The following is a 27,157-nucleotide window of genomic DNA, read 5'->3' on the forward strand; positions in this document are numbered from 1 at the left end:
GACGTCAGTTCCTTTCCCAAAGACTGATACGGGACCAAGTGCTTAAAAATCAAGTGGACAGGACAAAAATCCTAAAGACCTTTGCAAATTTTCATCTCCTACCATCCTTAGCATTTAGAAATTGCTAACAACAAATTAGAGGGCAAAAATACCACTTTTTAAATATCACACTGTTGGGGCACCTGGCTGGCTCAGTCAGTGGAGCATGCATGTGACTCTTGATCCTAGGGTCGTAGGTTCGAGCCCCACGTTCAAAATAAAAATTCTTTAAAAATAAAAAAACTTAAAAATTACATTGTCTTAACAGCCAAATATACCAGTAAAATACACTGAAACATACTCAAAGTTTCCTCCTTTTATTTCTGCTTCTGTGAACTAATGTTAATTTCTGAGCATTATCTTTATCCATATTATTATTAAAACATCACTACGTTCTTTTCTAAATTTCACATGTGTAAGTTATAAAGACTATCAACCTTTTTTTCTGCCCTGAATATTTACCTCCTCTCAGTTTTCTCTATTACCTAATGTACAATAGTTCCACTTGTCTGCATCAATCTTTTGTAGTTATGTTCTCTTCATTTGAGATGAGGGGACAACACTTTTAAGTATAATAAAAAAGCTTTTTTCAAAGAAAATATATCCCTTTAAATCTTTAAAAACATACACACATATATGTAAAATATATATGCACACATACACACACACACACACATACATACAAAAAATAAAGATTTGGGAAAACAAAAACACCATGAAACTATGAAGGTTAAATACTAAAACATCAACAGTAAAAATTTTCCCATGGTGGAATATTCTGTTTAGAGGAATTTCCTCCCTGCAATGAGGCATATGCTCTCATTCAACTTGTTAAAAAATGTTTAAAATGTTTCTTGTTGAAGTTTACAGAAAGAAACATTTTTAGTTGACAAAGTTTATTGGGATTTTAGGAAAGAAAGCAGACCACCAGTTAAGATCTCATCTGGAAAAAGTCTAAAAGAAAAACTGTTTATCTGAAAAACAACAAAAACAAAAAAACAGGGAGGAGTACCAAGTATACCAAAGTCACTTGTTTCATAAAGCCAAAAATAGTTCTTCTACTACCAACTAAATCATCATACTGTATAAAGCCTTTCATTACCAACTGAAAAAAAACAGATACAGAAGTTTTTGCCAAATGTTATCTCAGTTACCCAGAAAAATCAAATTATCTAAATGTATTCTAGTCATTATACTTTTATAATGTTTCTCTCCTGGTGCAATAATTTGGTGCAAGAAGAAATAAACTCAAAGGTATAGGCTTCATGTGAAATCAAGGGGGGAAAAACACAAAACAAGTGTAATTGTGAATTACCTCTTTATCAAGATATGACAATACTGACTCTGTCTCATTCAGAAGGGCAACACTGCATTTTCCCCTGTTGAAAGAGGGAAAAAGTGAATAAACATATGAAAGGCGACCTCATACCTTCACAGTGATGACATATACAAAGTTAGGAATATGCACAATTAAAGTTGATACTAAGAAATTAGATGGCAGTTAGGAATATACATATACGCATATGCTTAGACTTGCTTTACAATCCTGGTGTTAAGTAACCTAAAAAAATAGGATTGTCTGTAGACATTTACTGTGAGGCTAACCTGTGGAAGGAACTGTGTTAGGCAGTAAATCTTTATAACATAAAACACTTGATAGGTATTTCCTAATTATTACAGGAAAAAAAAAAAGAGTACAATGAAACCTTCAGATCAGAAGTGAGTTTCTGAATCCATAAAGAGTTAATATGAGGCGATTTTATACAAAGAGACTTTAGATGGACTTCACTGTGCAAACCGGTACCTAAAATAATCTTTGGATTTTTTTAAGTAGCCACTGCATATGAGAACCTAAAAATAATACACATTCATATCAAGATTAACTAACTTACCTTTATTGACATTGCTCTAAAGCCTAGTTAAAATTTAAATACTCTGCTATAAAGTAAAGGGCAAAATAAAGATCTACAGATTTACAGACCTTGAAGTCTGATGGCATTTACCTTTGATCATAGCCCTGGGTGTGAGTCTGAAAATGAATGTCTATTAAAAAAAGAAAAAAAAGGCTTGTCTAGACTTGAGAAAAATTAAGGTTATCCAGGTAGAGGCCTTTACTGCAAACACATTTATAATTATCCTCACTAGCTTCAAAAATTCTGTAGAGCCACAAACTTGACAGGAGAGTTTTGAAGATGATTCAAGTTATAGATAATTGGTCAGGACTCACAAAATATATTTTCAATGTCATAATGTCATTTGATTTGGTAAACAAAAGTTACTGCTTGCTCCCCACAAAATGACCAGCAAAAAACAAATACATCACATATACACTGAACGGGAAGCTAAAAGAGCAGGCTGTTGGAATATCAGAGTGGAGAACAATTCAAAGGAAAAAATTACCAAAAGCAAAAAACTGTAAAATGCTAACAAACAGGTCAAAAATGACAGTTTACTAAACATTTTGCAAATGTACATTCCTTACATTTAAAAAAAATTTTCCCCCTCATGAAAACATCTTTTTCTGGTAATAAGCTATAGTTAATATCACTTCAAAAGACTCTGAGAGCATGTGTTCTTTCCATATTATCCTGTCAAGTCTCTAATTCGGTTAGCGAGAGTTATAAAGGTTTTTGGTTTTTCTAATTTTATTCGTGCATATCATTGAAGCAGAAAAATTAACATTATTATTTCAGAGCATATAACACCACTCAGAGTCAACAATTACCTGACAGGCTCTTAGGAAGGACAGAATTACGGGCGGGGAAATGGCTCTGGCTCTGCTGAGGTCTGCATGCCTACAGCTGCCACGGAAGAACTCCTGTGACCTGCGTATGTGTGCTCCTCACACAGGCAGCGTGCTTACGGACCAAATGGGCTTTCCAAAAATAGGCTTCAGTTAGTTTTTCTGCCTAACAGCTGACAGAGCAGTATTCCTAACATTTAATAATCACCTAGAAGAAATAAAATCTTAGTTTTTACAGTTCTCTAAAGTTGGTTGTTTTTTTCTTAATGGAAAGGAGCAAGAGCTGAATGTTATTTTAAAGATACTACTTTCTTTAAGAGCCATGTGGATGTTAAGGGTTCATAGACACTGAAAATTCATACAAACAATACAACATTAGTCTCCTCCATACTGTCTGAAATGACAAGAGGATTTCGACGGAATCATCAAACCTTTATTTTCATAATTACAGTAGGAGATAAGAAAACGCTGACTGTATACTATTTTAGAGATACAACATGATTACAAAATCAAGAGGATACCCAGCCAACCTAAAATATAAATTATTTGGGGGAATGTAGTTTTTATGCAAAGATGTAAAAATAATAGGTGATTTTCGTTTTTAAATTTTCTTTACTGTAGCTATGTATTTTCTCCCAAATTAAAAATGAAAATCTGACATGTGAAATATTCAAGTACATACACTAACAGCTAACAAAGCAGGAGGTTGAGTCAGAATTATTTTATGAAGTAAATATAAATATGTAATTAACACACGCACTACCACGCCAAGAGTTGTTAATAAACGTAGTTTAAAAGGAGACTTAAAGTGCTGGTTTCCTTTATGCTGAACAAATCTTGGTTCACAGAAAAAAAAAAAACATGATAAATTTTAAGCTAACCCCAAACCAAAGGAACTATTATCGAACCGTAACACAATTGGTTGATCTAAATCTGAAGCAGTGACCCTAATTGTTCTCATCCACCACACTTCAATCCTCGAGGAATAAAGATACCCAAACATGATGAGAGAAATATAAAATACATTAATGACCTTAACACAAAGAAAGATCACTGCAGGCCTATATAATTATTCATACTGCTTTTCTACAAGGAACTATCCAGCAACACAGAATTTCCATAGAGACAACATACTTTCCCACAGATCACTGAAAAAGGTTTTAGAAACATACCCTGCCTGCTTCAGAGACTGCACAGGGTGCTGGGACAGAGAGCCATGGGAATAAATAATCATGACAAAACACAGTCCCATGTTTAACAGCAGGTGCTGATCGGCCTGCTATCTGCTTAACAGGATGTTCAGTATCATCCCACAGACTCCAACACCACATGTAAAAATGTGCACACAGGTTATATATTTCTTTTATTTAAAGATGTTACCTATTTGTATAAATGAAAGAGGAAGTTTAAATGAGCATCCATTTCCCCAGTGCCTGAAGACTCTCGGTTTCATACCACTGCAGCCTGTAGAATGGTGCAGGACCACTAGGGTCCCTGCTTAGGAAAATGCAAATTTCTTAGAGCCACACCAGACTTATTGAGGCCAAATATCCTGGGGAGGGATCAAGATATCCACGTGGTTCAAAAGTATCACCAGGTGACCCTTAGTCAGATTTACCGAATCCAGTATCCCGGGGAGGGATCAAGGAATCTACATGGAAAATAAGCATCCCAGGTGATCGCTAAGCACAGTGAACTTGAAAACCGCTAGTACAGATGCAGGGTCTGACTCAACTTTCCTTGCTCAATGAAAGAATATTTTTTCATTAAAAAAAGGCATTTTTGGGGGTGCTTGGGTGGCTCAATTAAGCCACCAACTCCTGGTTTCGGCTCAGGTCATGATCTCAGGTGGTGAGATCGAGTCCCACAAGGGGATCCTGGCTCATCAGGGAGTCTGCTTGAGAATCTCCCTCTCCCTCTGCCCCTCCCACATACTCGTGCGCCCGCGCACACACACGGGCACATGCGCTCTCTTGTCCTCTCTCAAATAAATAAATCTTTTTTTAAAAAGGCATTTTTCTCAGGGCGCCTGGGTGGTGCAGTCGTTAAGCATCTGCCTTCGGCTCAGGGCGTGATCCCGGCATTCTGGGATCGAGCCCCACATCAGGCTTCTCCGCTGGGAGCCTGCTTCTTCCTCTCCCACTCCCCCTGCTTGTGTTCCCTCTCTTGCTGGCTGTCTCTCTCTATCAAATAAATAAACAAAATCTTTAAAAAACAAAAAACAAAAAGGCATTTTTCTCAATGGCCTTATAAGTCTTACAGTTGCTCTGGATTCTGAACATTTTCTCATACAAAAACAAGCTAAGTTCTGTGATTGGAAATTCAGCGAATAGACAGTTTTACACAGCATTTAATCCACTGAATACAATGGACAACCAAATAAAAAAATGATTAAGTTCAAAAATCCAAAATGCTTTCAGAAAATTACATTTCACAACAGCAACACTGTTAAATGGGACTAAAGGAAAGATTCAAAATTCTCAATGAAATTATTTCCAAATCCGAATTGTATGCCTAAACATATCACTAGCTATGCAGAAAACATTTTCAAGATAAGCAAGGACTAAGAATTTTTTTTATTTTAGAAGACTAATCGAGGGCTTCAGAGGGGAGGGGGTTGGGGGAATGGGATAGGCTGGTGATGGGTAGTAAGGAGGGCACATATTGCATGGTGCACTGGGTGTTATACGCAACTAATGAATCAGCGAACTTTACACCAAAAACCAGGGATGTACTGTATGGTGACTAACATAATATAATAAAAAAACATTTAAAAAAAAGACTAATCGAAAAAAAAGGCAAAACAAGTTCAAGGAAAACAAAAGGTTGTACAAGAAAGAATACGTGGGGAATCCTTAGATGTTCATAAAATACAAGAAATGATTATTAAGTTTAAAAAATATGATATATTGGGAACATGAAGGAAAGGAAAAGAGAAGAGAAAGTTAAGAGAGATTTAGAAAACTGAAAAAGTAACAGCAGTGTAAGAGTGGTATAAATACAGAAGCCACAGAGAGAAGTTGAAAATGACTGTGGAGGGTTATGACTAGGCTTATGACTGCCTTGGATATTATTATAGAAGTATATACATATATTTGACTTTTAAAAATAATACAATTTAAAATAAAAAGGGAGAGCCTAATTAAACGAAGTGCATAAATTTATATAAATAATACATATACCAAGGAAGCAAAGATTATTTCCATGTGTCTACACCAAGTTTTCTCAACCTTAGCACTATTAATGTAAGAAGCCAGGTTATTCTTCGCTGTGGCGGGCTGTCTTATGCACGTAGGGTGTGTAGCAGTATCCCTGGCCTCTACCCCCTGGACAACAGTAGCACCCCTACACCTAGATGAGACAACCAAAACTGTTCAGACATTGCTGAATGGCCCCCAGGAGAAAAACTGTCCTTGGCTGAGAACCACTGCTGTAGAGTGGATAAACCATGGTTTGTCTTCTTTTTCTTCCTTCCTTCCCTCCTTTTTTTTTTTTTTTGAAGATTTTATTTATTTGACAGAGAGAGTGTGAGAGAGAGGGAGAAGAATCTGAAGCAGAGTCTGTGCTGAGCACAGAGCCCAATGTGGGGCCAATCCCAAGACCCCAAGATCATGACCTCAGCCGAAACCAAGAATCAGATGCTTAACCGACTGAGCCACCCAGGCGCCCCTGACCACAGTTTTCTTAAGTGTATCTTAAGAAACAAACACTTCAGGACTCTCTACATATGTGAAAGATAGATCTTTAGACTATAAAAAGGACAAAAAAAGAGAGAGAAATCTGGACTTTAAACATTTCTATTCAAAGATATACTTTGTTAATACTGCTTTAAAAGATGTTAAGAAATAAAGATTAAAGAAGTCCAAAAACAAACAAAACAAAACAAAACAGAAAGAAACCTGGAACAGCTGTTTGAATAGGTAAGGTAAAGGAATACAAAGTCAAGATGAGAAGTCTGGGTTTAATGTGATAGATCAATGGATTCTGCAAAGAAAAATGACAAGTAGTGTTTTGGAAAGCTCATTCTGTTTGTGGCATGTGGAGAAAACCAAAGAAACAAAACTTTATGAAACAAACTGTAAAAGAGGAATTCAAGGGGGGAAAAAATTCTTCTTTGGCGCCACTTTTCCCTTTTACAGTTAGGAGAAAGTGGAATGTCCAAAAGAAGGCAGTAGGTATTAGGAAGATCCTCTTTCCTAGCATAGTACAACAAATCGTTCTGATTACCAGGAAAATCTCACAGGCATTTCCACAACCATGTGGAACACCAGAGCCTGGGACAACATGTAGAATACACCTTCACCCAGTCTAGTGCTTTTCTGCACTGGGATTCTGGTCAAAGAAGGAAACACTTCAACCCATACAGGATAAATCATTTCAAAGTAAAGCTTATACCATACAAAGACAACATTCAAGAAAAAGTGTGCTGAACATGTAGACTTTAAAATGTTAAATTATGATATGATTTTTCTCTTTACTGTATGTTTCCTTGCATTCTTCTACTAAGCAATATGAGCTTAGGCACACTAAGTAATTAACTTCCTTACGTTAGTTTCCTTTTATAATTAGATTTATCTATTTTATTTTAGAGAGAGAGCGAGCACGAAAGTGTGAGTAGGGGGAGGGGCAGAGGAAGAGAATCTTCAAGCAGACTCCCCGCTGAGTGAGGAACCCAATGTGGGATTCGATCCCATGACCCATGAGATCATGACGTGAGTCAAAACCAAGAGCTAGATGCTTAACCAACTGAGCCACCAGGCACCTCTCTTATGTTAGTTTCCTAAGCAGCACTACTTTCAGTCATCAACAGTACCCTTTTGACTAATTTATTTATTTTTAAAGATTTTATTTATTTATTTGACAGAGAGAGAGACAGCCAGCAAGAGAGGGAACACAAGCAGGGGGAGTGGGAGAGGAAGAAGCAGGCTCACAGCAGAGGAGCCCGATATGGGGCTCGATCCCAGAACGCTGGGATCGCGCCCTGAGCCGAAGGCAGACGCTTAACGACTGAGCCACCCAGGCGCCCCACTTTTGACTAATTTAAATTTTGTTTACAAACAGCAATAAAATTGCAAAAATCTAACATCTTAAAAACATTAGCATAATAAAAATTTGTACAGGAAGAAAACTGCCTTTATTAGAATCTTATTTTAGATTCCAAAAAAGTTCCTTTAACATTAACAGCTAAACTGAAGGGAGTCTGCCGATTTAAGTGGAGTGCTATGCTAGCAGCACTACCGATTTTTCCATAAATAAACGTAAGTCTTAAAAATTGTTTTCTCAGGTTGCCTGGTTGGCTGGGTCAGTAAAGCATGCCGGGTTGTGAGTTCAAACCCCACACTGGGCATAGAGCTTAGTTAACACTTTGTTGTTGTTATCTCTGAAGATGACAAAAAAGGCTTCAACAGACCTAAATTTGCAAATTACAAATCCCTAAAAAGTAAAACAACCCAGAAAACAAAAAAACAAACCACAAATCCTTTTTCACTTGAAACTGCTTTGACCAACACAGAAATATGAATAAATACAAAATCCAGAAAACGTAATTAGGACATTTTAATCTATTTTACTTGGTATAATGGTACATCGCCTCACAATCACACATGTGAAGTGACCCATGCACAAGTTTATTCTTTGCAGGATTCATTTTAACAGCAAAAGACTAAAATGAACCAAGTATTTATCAATTAGGATTAAATAAGTTAGACATATGAAACAGCAGAAGAATGATGTAGATCTTTACTATCAGATATGGACTTATGTCCAAAATAATTTCATTTAAAAAGCACAATGTAGAGAGTAAAATGGAGTCACTCATGCCAAGCAGTGACTCATGTCAATCAATGATGTAAGCAGCCAAGGCCATTACAGCTAAAACCAGATATCACCGAAACCAGCATGGGCTGAAGGCATCCAAAACTGATAACCAGCAGAGCCAAGAGAGCCTGGAAGAACTGAGAGCTGATAATCAGTACAACTAGAAGAGTTGTACTCTGCAAAGGCCCAAAACTGACTACACTCCTTTAAAAAGGAAGGACTTTTGCAGCAAACTATCAGGCTCTCCAGATGCTGACCCTTCCGTGTCTGAGCGCATTAAAAAGGCAAGGACCCCTGAAAGCTCTGCCTAATTGATCTCTGACCACAAGAGAGACCCTCCCCTGGCTGAACATAATAAGCAGTAAGCACCAAGAGCTGATCTGGATGGACCAAGAGCTCATCTCAACTGCGCACTCACAGACTGGCTCTGCGTCTGGTTCGTTAACTTCTCACCCCTCATTGCGTCTTCTTTGCTGTGTGACTTTGTATTGTGCCTTGCTTTGTGTACCCTGTATGAAGGCAAGTTGAATGCATAGTGAAATGCCACTGAGTCTGGAATCCCGAACCTACTTTACAGTTATGTTAACCTTGCTCTGACTGAATAAAGCTTACCGTGGAAAGACACAACTCATATAGATGCCTTTACAGCCTGTTCACGACATACAGTTTAATAGTGTTGTAATTTACTCCACAACATACTACAGACACAAACATACACACCTCATTGCTTCTATGTGCATGAATTGTTTCTGGAAGTATACATAAGATTCTAGAAACAGTGATGGGCTAGGGGACTGTATAGGAGTGAGAAATATTATTGTGTACCCCATATTTTGATTCTGAACCCAATACTGTGATTCTGAACCATGTCAATATATTACATATCCTCCCCAAATGTTTACATTTAAAAAATTTTTTTTTCATCTTTATCCATTCATCTATCTTGGGGTGCTTTCATAGTTTGGCTATTATGAATAATGCTGCAATAAACAGAGGAGTACATGTATCCCTTTGAATTAGTGTTTTTGTATTTTTGGGGTGAATACCCAGTAGTGAGATTACTGGATCATAGGGTAATTCTATTTTTTAATTGTTTGAGGAACCTCCACACTGTTTCCCAAAGTGGCTACACCAGTCTGCATTCCCACTGATAGTGCAAGCGGGTTCCTTTTTTTTTTTTTTTTAAAGAGAGAAGTGGTTTGTTGTTGTAGTTGTTTGTTTTTTAAGATTTTATTTATTTATCAGAGAGAGAGAGAGCACACAAGCAGGAGGACAGGCAGAGGCAGAGGGAGAAGCAGGCTCCCCACCAAGCAAGGAGCCATGTGGGACTCGACCCCAGGACCCTAGGATCACGATCTGAGCTGAAGGCAGATGCTTAACTCACTGAGCCACCCAGGCGTCCCAAGAGGGTTCCTTTTTTATCCACATCCTCACCAACACTTGTTTCTTGAGTTTTTAATTTTAGCCATTCTGACAGGTGTAGTTTCAATTTGCATTTCCCTGATAATAAGTGATGTTGAACATCTTTTCATGTGTCTGTTGGTCACCTACATGTCTTCTACTCATTTTTAATCAGATTATCTATTTTTTGGGTGTTGAGCTAAGTTCTTCATATATTTTGGCTATTAATCCTTTATTGGATATGTCATTTGTAAATATCTTCTCCCATTCAGTAGATTGCCTTTTAGTTTTGTTGATTTTTTCCTTCACTGTGCAAAAACTTTTATTTTGATGTAGTCCTAAGTAGTTTATTTTTGCTTTTATTACCTTTGCCTCAGGAGACTTATCAAGGAAAATAGTGCTATGACTGATGTCAGAGAAATTACTGCCTGTGCTCTCTTCAAGGATTTTTATGGTTTCTGGTCTCACATTTAAGTCTTTAATCCATTTGGAGTTTATTTTTTTGTATACGGTAAAAGAACATGGTCCAGTTTTGTTTTTTTGCATGTAGCTAGCTGTCCAGTTTTCCCAATACCATGTGTTGAAGAGACTTTTTCCCATTGCATATTCATTCTTCTTTTGTCGAAGATTAATTGATCGTATAATTATGGGTTTATTTCTGGGTTTTCTAGTCTGTTCCACTGATCTGTGTCTACTTTTATGCCAGTACCATACTGTTTTAAGTTCTACAGCTTTGTAACATAACTTGAAGTCTGGAATTGTGATACTTCCAGTTTTGTTTTTCTTTTTCAAGATTGCTTTGGCTGTTTGAGGTCTTTTGGTTGTTCCATACAAATTTTAGGAATGATTGTTCTAGTTCTGTGAAAAATACAGTTGGTATTTTGATAGGGACTGCATTTAATCTGTAAATTATTTTGGGCAATATAGACATTTTAACAATATTTGTTCTTCCAGCCAAATTTTTAAAAGGAGGGGAGCAGATCAGTTTCCTGTGATCTTGACAACAACAACAAATTTGCTCTATTATCCACAGCTTTTGGATACCAGTTTATTCAAACCATATATGGATATACAATCCTCAACCATGCCAATTCATAAACTCACTATGGCAATCTATTCCCATCAACACCCGTCTACTAACTATAGCTTTGCAGTCTCTGGAACATTTTTTATTTAAAAAAAAACAACTCTGCTTATAGATACACATTTTCTGTTCATTCATTAGTTTCTGATATGTATTGACCACCTAAAGAAAAATTTTATCTTCAAATATCATTTGCTCTAGGTAAAACATGAATTAAGAAATTTTTCAAATTCCAACTTTTGGAAATGGATGGAAATGTTTTTTCAGTGGTGAATAAACTTGTCAGAGTCACCATGCATTTCCCAAACAGTTTGATAACGCTACTTGACAAAGAGACACCAAGAGATAAGTCCGAATACTGTAAACTGCATTTTTTTAGTGACCTAATTGAAGTTTTAACAGCATTCTAATGCAGGTGGGAGGGTAATATTTTTAGAGTCTCAAAAGAATAATAATGAATTAAATGACAGGCAAAGCTCAAATATTTTTCTCCTCTTTTCTGAGATGCCTTTAAAACGAAAGTAAAAGAGTTAGAAATAAAAGAACCTAACATCACTCCAAAAGAGGCCAACACCCACAATGGTTTCAAAGATTTCATGAAAATTCTGGAAGACAATGACAGATAAAAGAGACTGAGCAGTGTAAACCAAAATTCAGGATGAGCACTTCATTTAACAGGGAAACACAAATTAGGAACAAGGCAATAATGCCCAGCCTACACATTACTATTAAACACGGCATTGGTGGTTTTACTTAATACAACCAGACAAGAAAAAATAATTATAAGACAAAGCTTAAGACAACATATGCTTAGAAGAGCTGATGCTAGGAAAGATGGAACTGATTTACCTGGCAGAGCCCTAAAAATAGTTCCAGTCTTCTTTAAGTAAAGGTCCTAGTAAAACCCACCCCACGTCCTAACAGGAAGCCTATCAGCAAAGTCGGACCCCATGAACAGAACTCCTGATTGGCCTTGCCATTATTCCCTGAGTTTTAAAAAACAGACTGGTATGAATCACCTAATACTTGAGGAAAGCCTACAGCACAAAAGTTGAATACAAAAAACCAAACACTGAATCTGGAGGAACGAGGTGATTTAAGCAACAAAAGAGACCTCTGAAGACATAAATTTGAATTTTTAAGAAGATTTGCGCAATACTGCATTCATAAAACAAATATAGGCTGCACTGAGCAGCTGCCATATAATGTATTGGTTTCGAAAAGTAGCATAGGGACACCTGGGTGGCTCAGTCGGTTGGGCGTCTGCCTTCGGCTCAGGTCATGATCCTGGAGTCCCAGGATGGAGCCCCACGTCTGGCTCCTTGCCCAGCAGGGAGTCTGCTTCTCCCTCTGCCCCTCACCCAATTGGTGCTCTCTCTCTCAAATAAATAAAATCTTAAAAAAAAAAAAAGTACAGCACAGTGGTTCAACATTCTATATGCTGTGCCATGCTCACAATAAGTGTAGATGACACATTTTTTAAATTAAACAATATTATCAACACTTTTTTTAAAAGATTTTATTTATTTATTTATTTGTTTGTTTGTTTGTTTGTTTGTTTATTTGAGAGAGCGTGAGCAAGAGACAGACAGCATGAGCAGGGGGAGGAGCAGAGGTTGAGGGAGAAACAGACTCCCACCGTGAAGGGAGCACACTAAGGGGCTCAATCCCAGGACCCTGGGATCATGACCTAAGCCAGAGGCGGACGCTTAACCAATTGAGCCACCCGGTTGCCCCTACCATCAACACTCTTGAACACTATACACAACTGTACAATATGCAATGTTTTCAGGAGTAAATGGAATATTTACAACTGTTGGCCACATGTTGAGCCAGAAAACATGGCTCAACAAATCTTTAAAGACTGAAATTATGTAGAGTGGACTCACTAATCATAGTAAAATTAAGCCAGAAATCAATAACAGAAACAAACTGGAAAATCCCCCACGTGTCTGGATATTAACGAATAAACTTAAACAATTCATGAATCAAAAACTTTAAAAAAATGATGCACTGAAGAAAAACATTCAGAACACAAGAAAAAGAAAAAGAGCTTCTGAAATTCTAAAATATAGTTAGCAAAATTAAAATATCCAATGTGCTATGAGATAAAAGTCAAAGATGTAGCTCAGAACCAAAACTAGAAAATATGAGAAAAGACAGGAAACAAAGACAATCCAGGAGAGCTAACATACAAGTAATATAACTACTGGAAAGAGAAAAAAAAAATTGAAAGAAATATTAGAAAAAGAACTCCCAGCTATAGGGGCTCCTGGGTGGCTTAGTCGTTAAGCATCTGCCTTCGGCTCAGGTCATGATCCCAGCGTTCTGGGATGAGCCCTGCATCGGTCTCCCTGCTCAGCAGGAAGCCTGCTTCTCCCTTTCCCATTCCCCCTGCTTGTCTTCCCTCTCTCACTGCCTCTCTCTGTCAAATAAATAAATAAAATCCTAAAAAAGAACTCCCAGCTATAAAAGAAGACAGGGATCTTCCAATTAAAATGGCCTACCAAATATCCCCACCACTGAGGCATCACTGAAATTTCAGGATATAATAAGAGAACTGTATCTCTTACTTATTGGTAAGAGAATTCTAAGAAGATTTAAGAGGGGGGAAAGAAATTGGTAATATGCAAAGTATGGAAAATCTATGTGATATAAAACTACTATTCAACGACAATAGACACTTGAGTCCAATAGGGTAATTCCTTCACAGTTTTGATGGAAAATTATTTTCAACCCAAAATTCAATACCAAACTAATTATGTATCATGTGTCTAGTAATAAGTTATCTAGAAATTTCATTCCAGAATAATATAGGAAGCATTACAAAATATGTAGAAGAGAGGTTGAGTCTGATAGAGCTGAGAATTTCTGCTATAAGGTATTATACATTAAAACATAAAACTAGGGGCGCCTGGATGGCACAGCGGTTAAGCGTCTGCCTTCGGCTCAGGGCGTGATCCCGGAGTTCTGGGATCGAGCCCCATGTCAGGCTCTTCCGCTATGAGCCTGCTTCTTCCTCTCCCACTCCCCCTGCTTGTGTTCCCTCTCTCACTGGCTGTCTCTCTCTCTGTCGAATAAATAAATAAAATCTTAAAAAAAAAAAAAACACAACAAAAAAAACCCACATAAAACTAAAATTAAGAAATCAGGACCGCCTGGGTGGCTCAGTTGGTTAGGCCTCTGACTCTGGGTTTTGGCTCAGGTCATGATCTCAGGGTGGTGGGATCAAGCCCCGCCTCCAGCTCCACACTCAGGGCAGAGTCTGCTTGAGTTTCTCTTTCCCTCTCCCTCTGCCCCACCCCCCCAAAATAAAAATAAAACAGAAAGGAGGGATTGAGATTTATTAAAATAATAAACTGTACTATTTTGTCAAGAACATTCTTAAGTGGAACTTGTCATTTTAGTTTTTCGTTTTACTGTGAATGCACAGAGGTGAAGAATACAGTGACAACTCTAGCACAATTTAGTGCCACTGACTTGGTTCATGTTGAGTTTACCCACAACTGCTTTTGCAAAATCAACATAGGGAAAAGGTGAGTAGCATCTTACTGTTGTTATGAAACAGTTTTGATCTCACAAAGCCCGTGAAAAGGTCTAAGTGACACTCAGAGGAGTCCACAAACTATGCTCTGAAAACACTTTGTTTTCAACGTTCTTAGTCCTTTCCATTCTCATAAGTTTTGGAATCAGCTTCTCAATTTACACATACTTATACACACTTACACACACACAAATCTGCTGAGCTTTTCCTTGGGACAGCATTGAATCTTTGGATCAGTTTGCGGAAAACTAACATACTTCCATGCATTTACTTATCCTGTATTTATTTAAGTCTAATTCTTTCAGCAATCCTTTGTAGTTTCTATGTAGTTTTCACACATCTTTCCCCTTTTCTCATACATCTTTCTTTAGATTTATTCTAGGTGTTTGATGCTTTTAAATGACATCGTAAATGATGTCTTTTTTTTTTAGGGGGGAGGGGAAGAGTGTGGGAGAGAATCTTTTTTTTTTTTTTTAAGATTTTATTTATTTATTTTTGAGAGAGAGCGAGTGAGCAAGCACAAGCAGGTGAGAGGGCAGAGAGAGAAGCAGACTCCCCACTGAGCAGGGAGCCTGGGATCATGACCCCAGCTGAAGGCAGATGCTTAACAGACTGAACCACCCAGGCACCCGAGACAGAGATCTTAAGCAGGCTCCAGGCCCAGTGCAGAACCTTGCAGGGCTCGATCTCATGACCTTGAGATCATGACCTCAGACGAAATCAAGAGTTGGAGGCTTAACCAACTGGGTCACCCAGACACCCCAAAGGTATCTTTTCGCCTTAAGTTTTCTGACTGACCCCTCTTCACACCACATACATAAAACAGACTTAAAAGGTGGGAGGCCTGGCTGGCTCAGTTGGTGGAGCATGACGCTCCTGATCTCCAGTCGTGAGTTTGAGCCCCATGTTGGGTACAGAACTTACTTTTTCAAAAAAGGGGGGTTAAAAAATACAAAAGGTGAATCAGTAAAACTTCAAGAAAACCTAGGAGAGTAGTACCTTCATGATCACAGGGAATCTTTGCCTACTCCAGGGCGGTGACACTTGGATTGGTTTGTTTTTTTTTTTTTTTTTAATTTTATTTATTTATTCGACAGAGATAGAGACAGCCAGCGAGAGAGGGAACACAAGCAGGGGGAGTGGGAGAGGAAGAAGCAGGCTCATAGTGGAAGAGCCTGATGTGGGGCTCGATCCCATAACGCCGGGATCACGCCCTGAGCCGAAGGCAGACGCTTAACCGCTGTGCCACCCAGGCGCCCCGACACTTGGATTGGTTTTGAATGAGCACTCTGAGTGACAAAGTATTCTTACTCTAGTTTTATTCTGCTCCCTCACATATATCAAACTTATCAGGCATGTCTGTCAGCTTCTCAAGAATGGAATTTTTCCAGCCTTTAACTGTCCTCCCCTCCTCCTGCTGTTGCATTGTTCCTTTTCCAACCACATAGCTCAAACATTTAAAAACAAACCAGCCAACCTAGAAAGAGCAAAGATGACACCAGTGGTGAAGAGTAAGCACTACTTAATGAGAGAGGAAGTCACACACAAGTCACGCAGTGCCTCTGCCATTCTGAGGCCATTCTGGCAACGCAGAGCCCAAATCCAACAATACGCACAAGGTTAGAAAAGAGAAACGCACGAATCATACACCCAAACGTCAGTGGTGCTGCATGCAGGAATGGCAAGGTTGTGTGCCCGTGTGTGTGCCTTTTTCTGTATTTTCAACATTGCTTTTTTTTTTTTTTTTTTAAGATTTATTTATTTATTTGACAGAGACAGCGAGAGAGGGAACACAAGCAAGGGGAGTGGGAGAGGGAGAAGCGGGCTTCCTGAGGAGCAGGGAGCCTGATATGGGGCTCGATCCCAGGACCCTGGGATCATGACCTGAGCCGAAGGCAGGCACTTAATGGCTGAGCCACCCAGGTGCCCCTGTATTTTCAACATTTCAACAATAAATTATAATTCTTTCATTATCAGAAAATAAACAAGTTTATTTAAAAATTTTAATATGCAGGGGCGCCATGATCCCAGGGTCCCACATTGGGCTCCCTGCTCAGAGGGCTTCTCCCTTTCCCTCTGCCCCTCCCCCCTGCTTGTGTTCTCTCTCACACTCTCTCTCTCTCAAATAAATAAAATCTTTAAAATTTTAATATGCAATAATATTGAAGGAACAACAAAATGGACATAGTCATAATATACTGCGGTGGGAATATAAACTGACAATAATTCTTCTTTAAAAGATTTATTTATTTGAAAGAGAGACAGCAAGTGTGCACCTGCAGGGGGGGAGGAGCAGAGGGAGAAGGAGAGAGAGTCTGAAGCAGACTTCATGCTGAGCATGGAGCCAGAATGGGGCTCAATCTCATGCCCTGAGTTCACAACCTGAGCAGAAACTAAGAGTCAGACACTTAACTGCACCACTCAAGCACCTCTGAACTGACAATGATTTCTTGAAAGAAACAGCGTTTTGCAAGAAAAATATCTAAAAAATGTACCCTTAAATTAGAAACAGGTCTGCTATCACATGGTAACGACAGTTAATGATACTAGTTTACTACTACTGGGGAAAGGAGGATAAAGAGGAGTTCTCAATGGATTTCCACCTATTCTATCTGTCAGAACCAGCTATGTTGTCAGCAGGAAAGGGATAAAAATGAAACCAAAATGGTATTTTCTCTCTCTAATGTCCAAATTTGCAAATTTTAAAATAAACTTCTTTCCATTCTATGTCTAATGTGTTTTCATTTCAGGAAAAAAACCCTGAAATACAGAAAACTGTAAAGATGAAAGTTGCTTGTGGGGCACCTGGGTGGCTCAGTCGGTTAAGCGTCTGCCTTCAGCTCAGGTTGTGGTCCCAGGGTCCTGGGATTGAGTCCTGTATTGGGCCCTCTGCTCAGCAGCGAGTCTGCTTTTCTCTCTCTCTCTCTCTCTCCTTCTCTCTCTCCCTCCCTCCTCTGTTCTCTCTCTCTCAAATGAATACATCTTAAAAAAAAAAAAAAGTTGCTTGCATTTTCTGATATTAAAATAAATCTGAAACCTATCAAATACCAAATTCCTATTTATATTCATGATGCAGACACATGCTTACTAATGAAAATGATCATTTATTCTCAAAGTAAAAATTATTGACTAAATAAAATGAAACAATTCTTCAATAAACAAATCAGTATATTTCTCTCTACAAATCTGCATCAAGAACTTCAGTTAAATAAAATCCAAAAAAATGGAACTGTTAGATCAAAGGATATGCACATATGACAATCTGATGTTTCTAATTATACTAACACGCGAATGTAGAAGAGTTATTTATCTACTTCCCTACCCTTACTAACATTGGGGATTAAGAAAAGAACTATGGGGGCGCCTGGGTGGTGCAGTTGTTAAGCGTCTGCCTTCAGCTCAGGGCGTGATCCCGGCGTTATGGGATTGAGCCCCACATCAGGCTCCTCCGCTATGAGCCTGCTTCTTCCTCTCCCACTCCCCCTGCTTGTGTTCCCTCTCTCGCTGGCTGTCTCTCTCTCTGTGTCAAATAAATAAATAAAATCTTTAAAAAAAAAAAAAAAAGAAAGAAAAAAGAAAAGAACTATGGTCTTCCATCCCTCAAGTAACTCCTGCTCGCTAAAAACTTCCATTTCTCCCTCTCTCATGGCTGCTGTATACTGTTCGTAAACTCACTCTACTCAGTGACACAGAGTATGTACACAAAAACAATTTCCTATCCTCTGCCTAGCCCTCCAGGTAAAAGTCTGACATTGACTCTGATAACTCACTCTCCCTCAGAGTCCTGGGTAACCTGTGATTCCAGACATCCAATCTTCAATTCTCATGAAAGCAGAGAGGCACACAATCTAAAATTTCATTATGATCAGTAATAATTCAGAAGAGATTATTCTATTATCTGTTGACTTTTATTTCCTTCAAGAACAGAAAGTGAAATGAAAACTATGCAAGCTTCAAATTCTGACTGGCTACTCTGTGCTGTGTTCCATAGTACGCAGGAAAAAGAAAAATACAGACACCAACCTTCAAGATTCTTACAGTCTAAAATGATGTCTGACTAGAAGAATCTAGACAAATTATACATAAGCCCCAAGATTTGTTTTGGCTGCTCAAGATACTTTTTCAATTGAATTAAGAAAGCTCCTCACTTTGGAGGTGAGGAGACCATGCAGAAGCGACACAGCATGGCTGAAACCAAGAAAAGCTCCCTACTAATTGTGGTTGCAGCCCGTCTTCTACAGAGCAAGAACAGTGATTATGATGACAGTGATGTTTATATTCTGGAATCCTAGCCTAAAATTTGTTTAAGGGGATAAGAATGTAAGAACTTCTCTGTAGCACCTGCCATTAAGGGACCACTTGAACACTATGTACACTTACGTCTTTAAGACTTATCCTACTGCTGACATCACATTTAGGTTCTGGAATAGCTTCTCTGGACTTCTTAAAACGCATAGACAAGGTTAAGCAATGCGGGAGACAGGATCCTTACCAGTGATGCTCTGAATGAGGGCCAGGTCTAACAACATGGATATAATGGTTTCTCTACCACCCCTCTCTCTTCATAACAAGGCAGACTTGGAGCACGAACCATTAGGTCCAAAAGCCCTTACTGCAGGAAATATTTGAGGCCAATAATCAACAGGTACCTAAGAAAATGCTTTTAAGACACAATGAAGCATAACTTCAAAGGCTGTGATCCAGATCCCAAGGTTGGCAAACAGGAAAGGACTGGCTCTTTTTAAATGACTACCTGCACCAGAGGCTGGGAAGAGGCATTAATCATTACATGCAGAATGCTGTAATTAGCAGCTTTTAAAAAGCCAAGCTTTTTGTGTTCAAGATGTGGAAAAACTGACATTGGACCATATACAAGACACATCCATAAACTTAGGCACCCAATCAAGCAGGTAGTTCCCAGTTGCTACTATACATCTAGCACGGTAGTATCATCTTTTAGTATAATAGTATAGTTTACATGTTTAACTTAGTTTTTAACTTAGTCTGTCCATTTGACTTGAACATCTAAATAGAAAAATGACATGAAAAAATAAAATATCAAAGAGCCTACCCATCCAACAAGTAACTCAGGAGCTTTCCTTTTATCTCTGATGCTTTTTAACACCTCCAGTCATGTACATGTAACAATTCTGTCTATCTGCAGCCAGGTGGTCTGGGTTCAATCTCCCAATCTGCCATGTAAAAGTCCTGAAACTGACAAGTTACTTAACCTTGTTGTGCTTCAGTCTTATCTGTAAAATGGGGATAATAACAGGACCTACTTTATAAAGTCATTGTGAGGATCAAATAAAATACATATAAGGCAACCGGAATAACATTTGTCACAAAGGTTCAATGAATGTTAGAATTTTTAAAAGCCAAGTTTGATCAATATGGTCTATGAGACTGAATACAGTATTATATATCCATAACAGTTCTAGTGTCTGACAGAACAATTTTATAGTGCTTTAGAGTGTATGCAGCGTATAATCTATTACTAATGACTTCAGGCACTGCGCATGAAGGAAACTTCCTCTCTCCTTGCCCCCCCCCCCAAAAGTATTCCAAAGATATTTTCATTGCTCAAGTCCTTCGTAGCTCACGAACACAAAATAAATCACTACCAATCCAGAACTGTCCTGGTCCCGGCTGACTCTCTCTTTCTGCCAGTGGAATGAGAAGGAACAAAGAGTTGCCTCCATACCACTCTGAAAAGCTTATAATATCCAGTGAGTATTGTAGCTCACAAACTACAAAGGACCTCAGGAATGCCTCAGTCAGGTTTTCTCCTACGTTCCATACGGCACTGAGGAAATTCTGGGCACTTGATAATGTCCCCAGAGAATAAAAAGCCAGTATTCACCAAATTACCCCTCTTTGCTGCCAAAGAACAATGGGGCTTCAGTAATTTTCTCCTGTTACAGCAGAAATAGATAGGGCATGACTTCAACATTAGCAGAATGTGACCATCACTCCGATGTGCTCTTGTTTACATCAGCATGAGGGCTGGCTAGCACGGCTCTGTGCTTTGGCCAGAGACGGCCCCAGCCCCACTCAGCTGTTTGAAAATGAGAGCCGCAGATGAGAAAATGTGGCTCTGTACTACTCCCTCTCGACTTGGAGAACAAAACAATGAAAAATAAAAGCCTCAAATGTTTATAACACTTCATCATAATTCAAAAGAATTGCCAGTAAATTCACCTGGTAAACTCTTTAAATTTATAAGATAGGGACCTCATCTTAATTTATCAAGCACTTAGTAAACGCCTTAATCTAGAATATACTCAGAAAACACGTTCAACAGAGACTGAATGAATGATCATGTAGTCTATGTAATTTCTATGTTCAACACAGGGGTGTCTTGATAATTATATTTCAATATACTGTCTTCGTTCTTATGGATGATGAAAAACACATTACTAGTTTTTCCATTCCAAGCAATCTGTTAAAGGAAACATTACTTATAAACAGATTCTAAGCTATCAGGATGGTAAATTAAAAAATGTACTTGCATGTTTTGGATACATTTTTAAAACCATTTGTCAGAGTCTCGTTCTGGCAAGATTCTTATGACTAGCCACATTACTTCTTGAGCTTAAAATGAATCTTTATATTCCAGCTTCTTCCAATTAAGTAATAAATGCGTATAGCTCTTCAGCATTTATTAGTTATATACGTCTTTAAGAAAATTATGAAATATGTTTTCATGTTGCATCTATTTGAACAAAAATTAGCTTACTTTCCTACTTCTTGAAATACCCCCATTGGTAGATAAAATGACTGTTTCTACACCACCTGGCGTGATTATTTTTTCCAGCAAAGGACCCAAGTCACACAGAATATACTAACTCTAGCCAATCTAAACATAGCGTCCCATAAGAAACCTAATAAAGCCAAATGGCTAACAGACACATTAGAAAATGTTCGACATCACTCAACATCAGAGAAATACAAATTGAAACCACAATGAGATACTATCTCACACCAGTCAGAACGGCTAAAATTAACAACTCAGGAAACGACAGATGTTGGCGAGGATGCAGAGAAAGGGGAACCCTCTTACACTGTTGGTGAGAATGCAAAATGGTACAGCCACTCTGGAGAACAGTACGGAGGTTCCTCAAAAAGTTAAAAATAGAGCTACCCTGTGACCCAGCAATTGCACTCCTAGGTATTTATCCAAAGGATACAAACATAGTGATTCGAAAGGGCACATGCACCCCAATGCTTACAGCAGCAATGTCCACAGTAGCCAAACTATAGAAAGAGTCCAGATGTCCACTGACAGATGAATGGATAAAAAGGATGTGGTATATACATATACAATGGAATATTACTCAGCCAGCAAAAAGACTGAAATCTTGCCATTTGCAACAACGTGGATGGAACTAGAGGGTATCAGCTAAGTGAAATAACAGTCAGAGAAAGACAAATACCATATGATTTCACTCATGTATATAATTTAAGAAACAAAACAGATGAACATAGAGGAAGGGAAGGGAAAAAAATAAGATAAAAACAGAGAGGGAAGCAAACCATAAGAGACTCTCAACTACAGGGAACAAACTGAGGGTTGCTGGAGGGGAGGTCTGTGGGAGGACAGGGTAACTGGGTGATGGGCATTAAGAAGGACACATGATACTATGAGCACTGGTGTCACATGCAACTGATGAATCACTAAATTCTACCCCTGAAACTCATAATATACTATATGTTAACTAAATTTATTTTAATTAAAAAAAATAAAAATTTAAAAATGTCTTTAAATTAAAAACTTAATAAAGCAATGCTGTCATATTAACTACTGAGATCAAACTATTTCTAAAACAATCTGGAGCACGAGGAATTCCATATCTTAGTCATACACTTTCTGCTTTAGAAACCCTGCATCCATTTCTGAAAAGAGAAATATGCACAAAAGTCCTGGGAGCTGGGTGGGTGGGTGGGTGGGTGGGTGTGTCTATGTGTGTGTGTGTGCGCGTGTGATACAAGGACCAAATCACAGCTTAAGTAAGTCTCCAAACCTGTCTTAGCCCAAAAAAGACAGCTTCAATACCCACACTGGGGCCTAAAGAAGAAGGACCAATTTTTGAAATAAAATTAATACACTGTATTTCCCTAGATAAACAGTTTTTAAGGCAATCATGACTAGTAGAGAGGTGAATTAAAGAAGTGAAGATTGTGAACAAAAGCTGAAAGACTTGCTGTTACATGAGGCGGACACCACCTCTGCCTTCCTTTGCACACAGCGCCCCGCACCGAGGCTGCCGCGTGCACAGAGCCACGCTCACACGTGGCTGCTCCGTGAAACACGCCCCGCCATCTCTCTCCAAGGTTGAGTAAACGCCAACTACTTTCTGAAGTTTACCTGACCTTGACGGTCAGTAACTGCCTATCTTTTGAGTTCAAACATTTTGTTAGACCTCCAAGATATGTATGCTTAAATGTTACCACCAGCGTATCATAAGAGACCACCACCATTCCTCCACAACCCCCAAAACTACAAACCAGGGACAGAACTTGTTCGCTTTTGCTTCCCATCAGTGTACAGAGCAGATACAAGTTAAGTAACACAAAATATAAAGTTTTCATCTCAGAGTTCCTCAAAAGAAAATAAAGGCCATATATTCTACAAGGTCAAGAATCACTACCCTGGGAAGCAGATCTCGTGTTTTAGTTCTAGGATTCTAATGCCTGCCTCTGTAACGTTCTAGGAATCTAGAGGTGACCAGCATTTCCTAAAATGGTGTTTGCAGGACACTGTTCTGCAGGATGCTAACGGGTATGCACATGGACTGGGAAAGTCGGGATTAAAGGAAAGCTAAAATGGTTACTTGAGGGCAGAGCACCTGCAGGGCTTTAATATGGTAATAATGCTATAAATTTTCAAGATGAAATTCCATTATGAAGCCTTTGATAAACTAAGTTGAGCAAGATCATGAGGTGAGTTTAGAAATGCTTCAAAGAAGGCTGTTTTGTGTTTTTTTTTCTAATTGCCGTGATATTACTGAATACTTCGCATCAGCTTCTAAGATGCTCTTACCTGATATGCGTTGCAGGCAGAGATTCATACTGGCGTGACAAAAAGAGCTCCCTGTGTTTCAGCTGATGCTTCTGTTTATCAGTCAAGTCTGCCTCGATTGTTGTTTCCGATTCTTCCTCAATTTCTTCTACACAAATAAAATTCAAAGAATGCATTATTACAGGGCACATTATCTACCTGGACATTAAGACAGATCAACCTTTCATTCAAAATTCTCTTCAAGCCAACTTTTATTATTTTATTTTAAATTTACATATTTAACTTGTCATTTGCATTACAATCATAAAATGACATGAATTGGGGCCACAAAGAGGAAGAACTCCAATTTTAAAATGGCAGATGGAACATATGCATTTATCTCCTCTTCCCCCATAAAACCACACCAAATACCAATTAAAATGCATACACATTTCAATGACAATAAAAGTGGAAACAACGATAGAAGAAAAACTTTCAGCCAAAAAAAAGTTTTAGAAGATGGAAAGCAGATGCAAAAAAAAAAAAAAAAAAAAAAAAGTACAAACTTAGCCAAGAGAAGGAAGTGACAATCTATATATGTACAGACAGATGCAAGGAGAAGGCAAGCACAAAGCCTGAAGTGACTTAGCCCTCAAAGATACCAAGTGCTGTGAGAAAGAGGAGTGGGCGAGAGAAAAAGCCAGCAGAAAAGGTTCAAAGTCTATCTACAACACTGTAACTGAATCCCAGAATATTTTATTTAAAAAAGAGAATAATCAGAAAAGAAATAAATAATAAAAAAGAGAATAACTGGAAAACAAGAAATCGGATAACACTTTTCAAATCTGATAACACAAACAAAAAGCTAATAGAAGGATTAGAAGGTACTGTTAAGGAAATCTGTCAGAAATTTCAACACGAAGACAAAGAAATAAATGAAAACCAAAAGCTAAAATAAAATAAAATAAAAAGAAAATAAAAATAATTCATGAAGCCCAACATCCCAAGAATAAAAGTTCCAGAAAGAAACAACAGAGGAAACACATTTCTTCATCTCTTTTGGTGGGGACAGGGGGTGAGGAAAGACCTATCAAAGAAAAGATTCAAGAACATTTCCCTTTACTGAGGGAGAGGTGCATCCAGACTGAATTTCTGGCATAGTTAATTTTTAAGTGCTAACATGGGATCACAAAAATTTACAGAAAGAAAACATAGGTCACTAGAATGAGAGTGGAATTCTATATGAACAGCAACATTGGCATTCTACCCTAAGATGGTGGAGCAGCGTTATCCACGAGGAAAAATGAGAGTCAACCTAGAATTGCACTTGTGAATTGTAAACTATTTATCAAGTCCGGAAACAGAGTAAGAAGAATCCTTCATTCACTCAACCAAGATTTATTAGGTGCCCAAACAGGCACTATTCGAGGTGTTGGAGACAAGCAGTGAGCAAAAGTTATTAGGAAGAAACAATTCAAAGTATTTGCCTTTGAGAAACAGGGCTGGAAGCAAGGGACAGGAGACAGCAAAGTTGCACAAAAGTTTAAAAAAAAAACAACAAACCCATTGTATTTAATAATCTTTTTAAAGAAAAAAAGACCAAGTGTCATTTACAAACATACTTCCAAATAATTCTAGATACAAAAATTTCTTAATGTATTAACACCTCCTAGGGCTCACAGATCCTCTGCAGCCCTACCTGGGCCAGACTGCGTGGGAACAGTAGGGCCACTGAGGACTCAGACTGTGAGACTACCAGAAGGGGCGGGATGCTCTTCAGGTAGGAAGAGCTTAAGTTTAGGATTCAGAGGACCTAATTTTGGGACACTGATGGGTATCACACATACACACAGAGAGATATACACGTGTGTGTATTTCTGCTCCTCGCTGTTCTTATAAAAGTTCTCATTTATGGACCCAGAACCACAAATGAGATTTTATCACATACATAATTTTCTAATTTAGGAGTGTTTTTGAACTGCGCGAGGGCAATGAATGGGGTTAAGCACCAGATCTTTTCTACAATACTTTGAAATTTTTAAAACTCTTGACTGAAAACGATCCTGGAAAACTGATTCAGAAAGACTCACCTAGCTCAAATATATATATATATATATATATATATATATATATATATATATATATGGCGACTTAAAGTTCTTTGAATGCTCTTTTTAACGAACTACTCAAAGAGACATCCAACATTAACACAACCAGTTACAGGGTGAAAAGGACTAGAATCTCTGACATGCAACTGAGCCAAACACAGAAATCACCAAACAGCATCTAAAATTTCCCAAATTTACTAGTGTTAAATTTCATTTATGTATTTTCATAAATTTACACTGGCTTCTGAAGAAAAATAATTCCATGCCATTAACATCCTAAAAACATTAAATAACCACAATGGCAAAACTGGCATTTGGACAATGAAAAATTTAAAAGACTTAATATAATTATCATCATAAGAAATTGGGTACATGGTAATAATATAACTTTTAAAACCATTTTACCAAGCTTGATAGAAGATCAAATTTACTACCTTCCAAAAGTTATTAAAGTAGAAGTCCCACACTCTATACAGTGATAGGAAAGACGGATACCAAATTATTTACTGTACTTTCTTTACAGCTGGGAAAGTTTCACCACGGTTTATTAGCAAGAAGGCACTGGGGGCATGGAGGGGGGAAAGACTGCAGAAGGAAACTGTACAATAGGATTGTATAAAGTTTTAAGGAGCAATATAAATGTCATTATACTTAATACTGGTATCTTCTGGGGCACCTGGGTGGCTCAACTGGTTGCACATCTGCCTTCGGCTCAGATCATGATTCCAGAGTCCAGGGATTGAGCCCCACATCGTCCAATCCCCATGTTGTCCAGCTCCCTGCTCAGTGGGGAGTCTGCTTCTCCCCATGACACACCCCCTTCTCATGTTCTCTCTCTCTCTCTCTTTCTCTCATTCTCTCTCAAATAAATAAATAAAAATCTTTAATAAAGAAAGTACTGATATGGGCACCTGGGTGGCTCAGTCGGTTAAGCATCTGCCTTCAGCTCAGGTCATGATCTCAGGGTCCTGGGATCCAGTCCCACATCGGGTTCCCTGCTCAGCCGGGAGTCGGCTTCTCCCTCTCCCCCTCCCCCTGCTCTGCTCTCTTGTGCATGTGCACGCTCGCTCTCTCCCTCTTTAATAAATAAAATCTTAAAAAAAAAAGATATTTAAAAAGAAATACTGGTATCTTCTGTTTTAGTAGTACATACCACACAATGCATGACCCACCAAGGCTCCTACAAATTTCAAGGTTTTAGACTGCAAGATGAGAAAGGAGCCATGGCTAAAAATCTCAGCAAGGCTAATTACACATGCAGGCTGAGAAGGGATGGGGTAAGGCCAGCACAAACAGTGTCCAAGAAGTGGGGATCAGAGAACAAATCAAACTAGCCAAACTGCCTACAGCACCAGAGCATCCAGCCATGGGATATGGGAGATCAGTCCTTTCAGAAGTAGGTTACAATCAGGAACTCAAG

General features: G+C 38.4%; 1 protein-coding gene across 7 annotated transcripts in view; it reads right to left on the reverse strand.

Annotated features, from left to right (window-relative positions):
• MTA3 (metastasis associated 1 family member 3) overlaps positions 1–27,157 on the reverse strand; it is a 154,100-nt gene that overhangs the window by 78,020 nt on the left and 48,923 nt on the right. For all 7 annotated transcript variants that reach the window (XR_003311738.4, XM_026479758.4, XM_026479753.4 and 4 more), the window contains exons 4-5: positions 23,672–23,798; positions 1,355–1,418 (exon numbers count right to left, since the gene is read on the reverse strand). Coding sequence is in view for 6 of the 7 variants with exons in the window: in XM_026479758.4 (XP_026335543.1) it covers positions 1,355–1,418; positions 23,672–23,798 (191 nt within the window). In the remaining variant the exon portion in view is untranslated. The remainder of the gene's footprint in view (positions 1–1,354; positions 1,419–23,671; positions 23,799–27,157) is intronic.

This window comes from Ursus arctos, unplaced genomic scaffold (assembly GCF_023065955.2).
Source record: "Ursus arctos isolate Adak ecotype North America unplaced genomic scaffold, UrsArc2.0 scaffold_8, whole genome shotgun sequence".
Taxonomy (NCBI): domain Eukaryota; kingdom Metazoa; phylum Chordata; class Mammalia; order Carnivora; family Ursidae; genus Ursus; species Ursus arctos.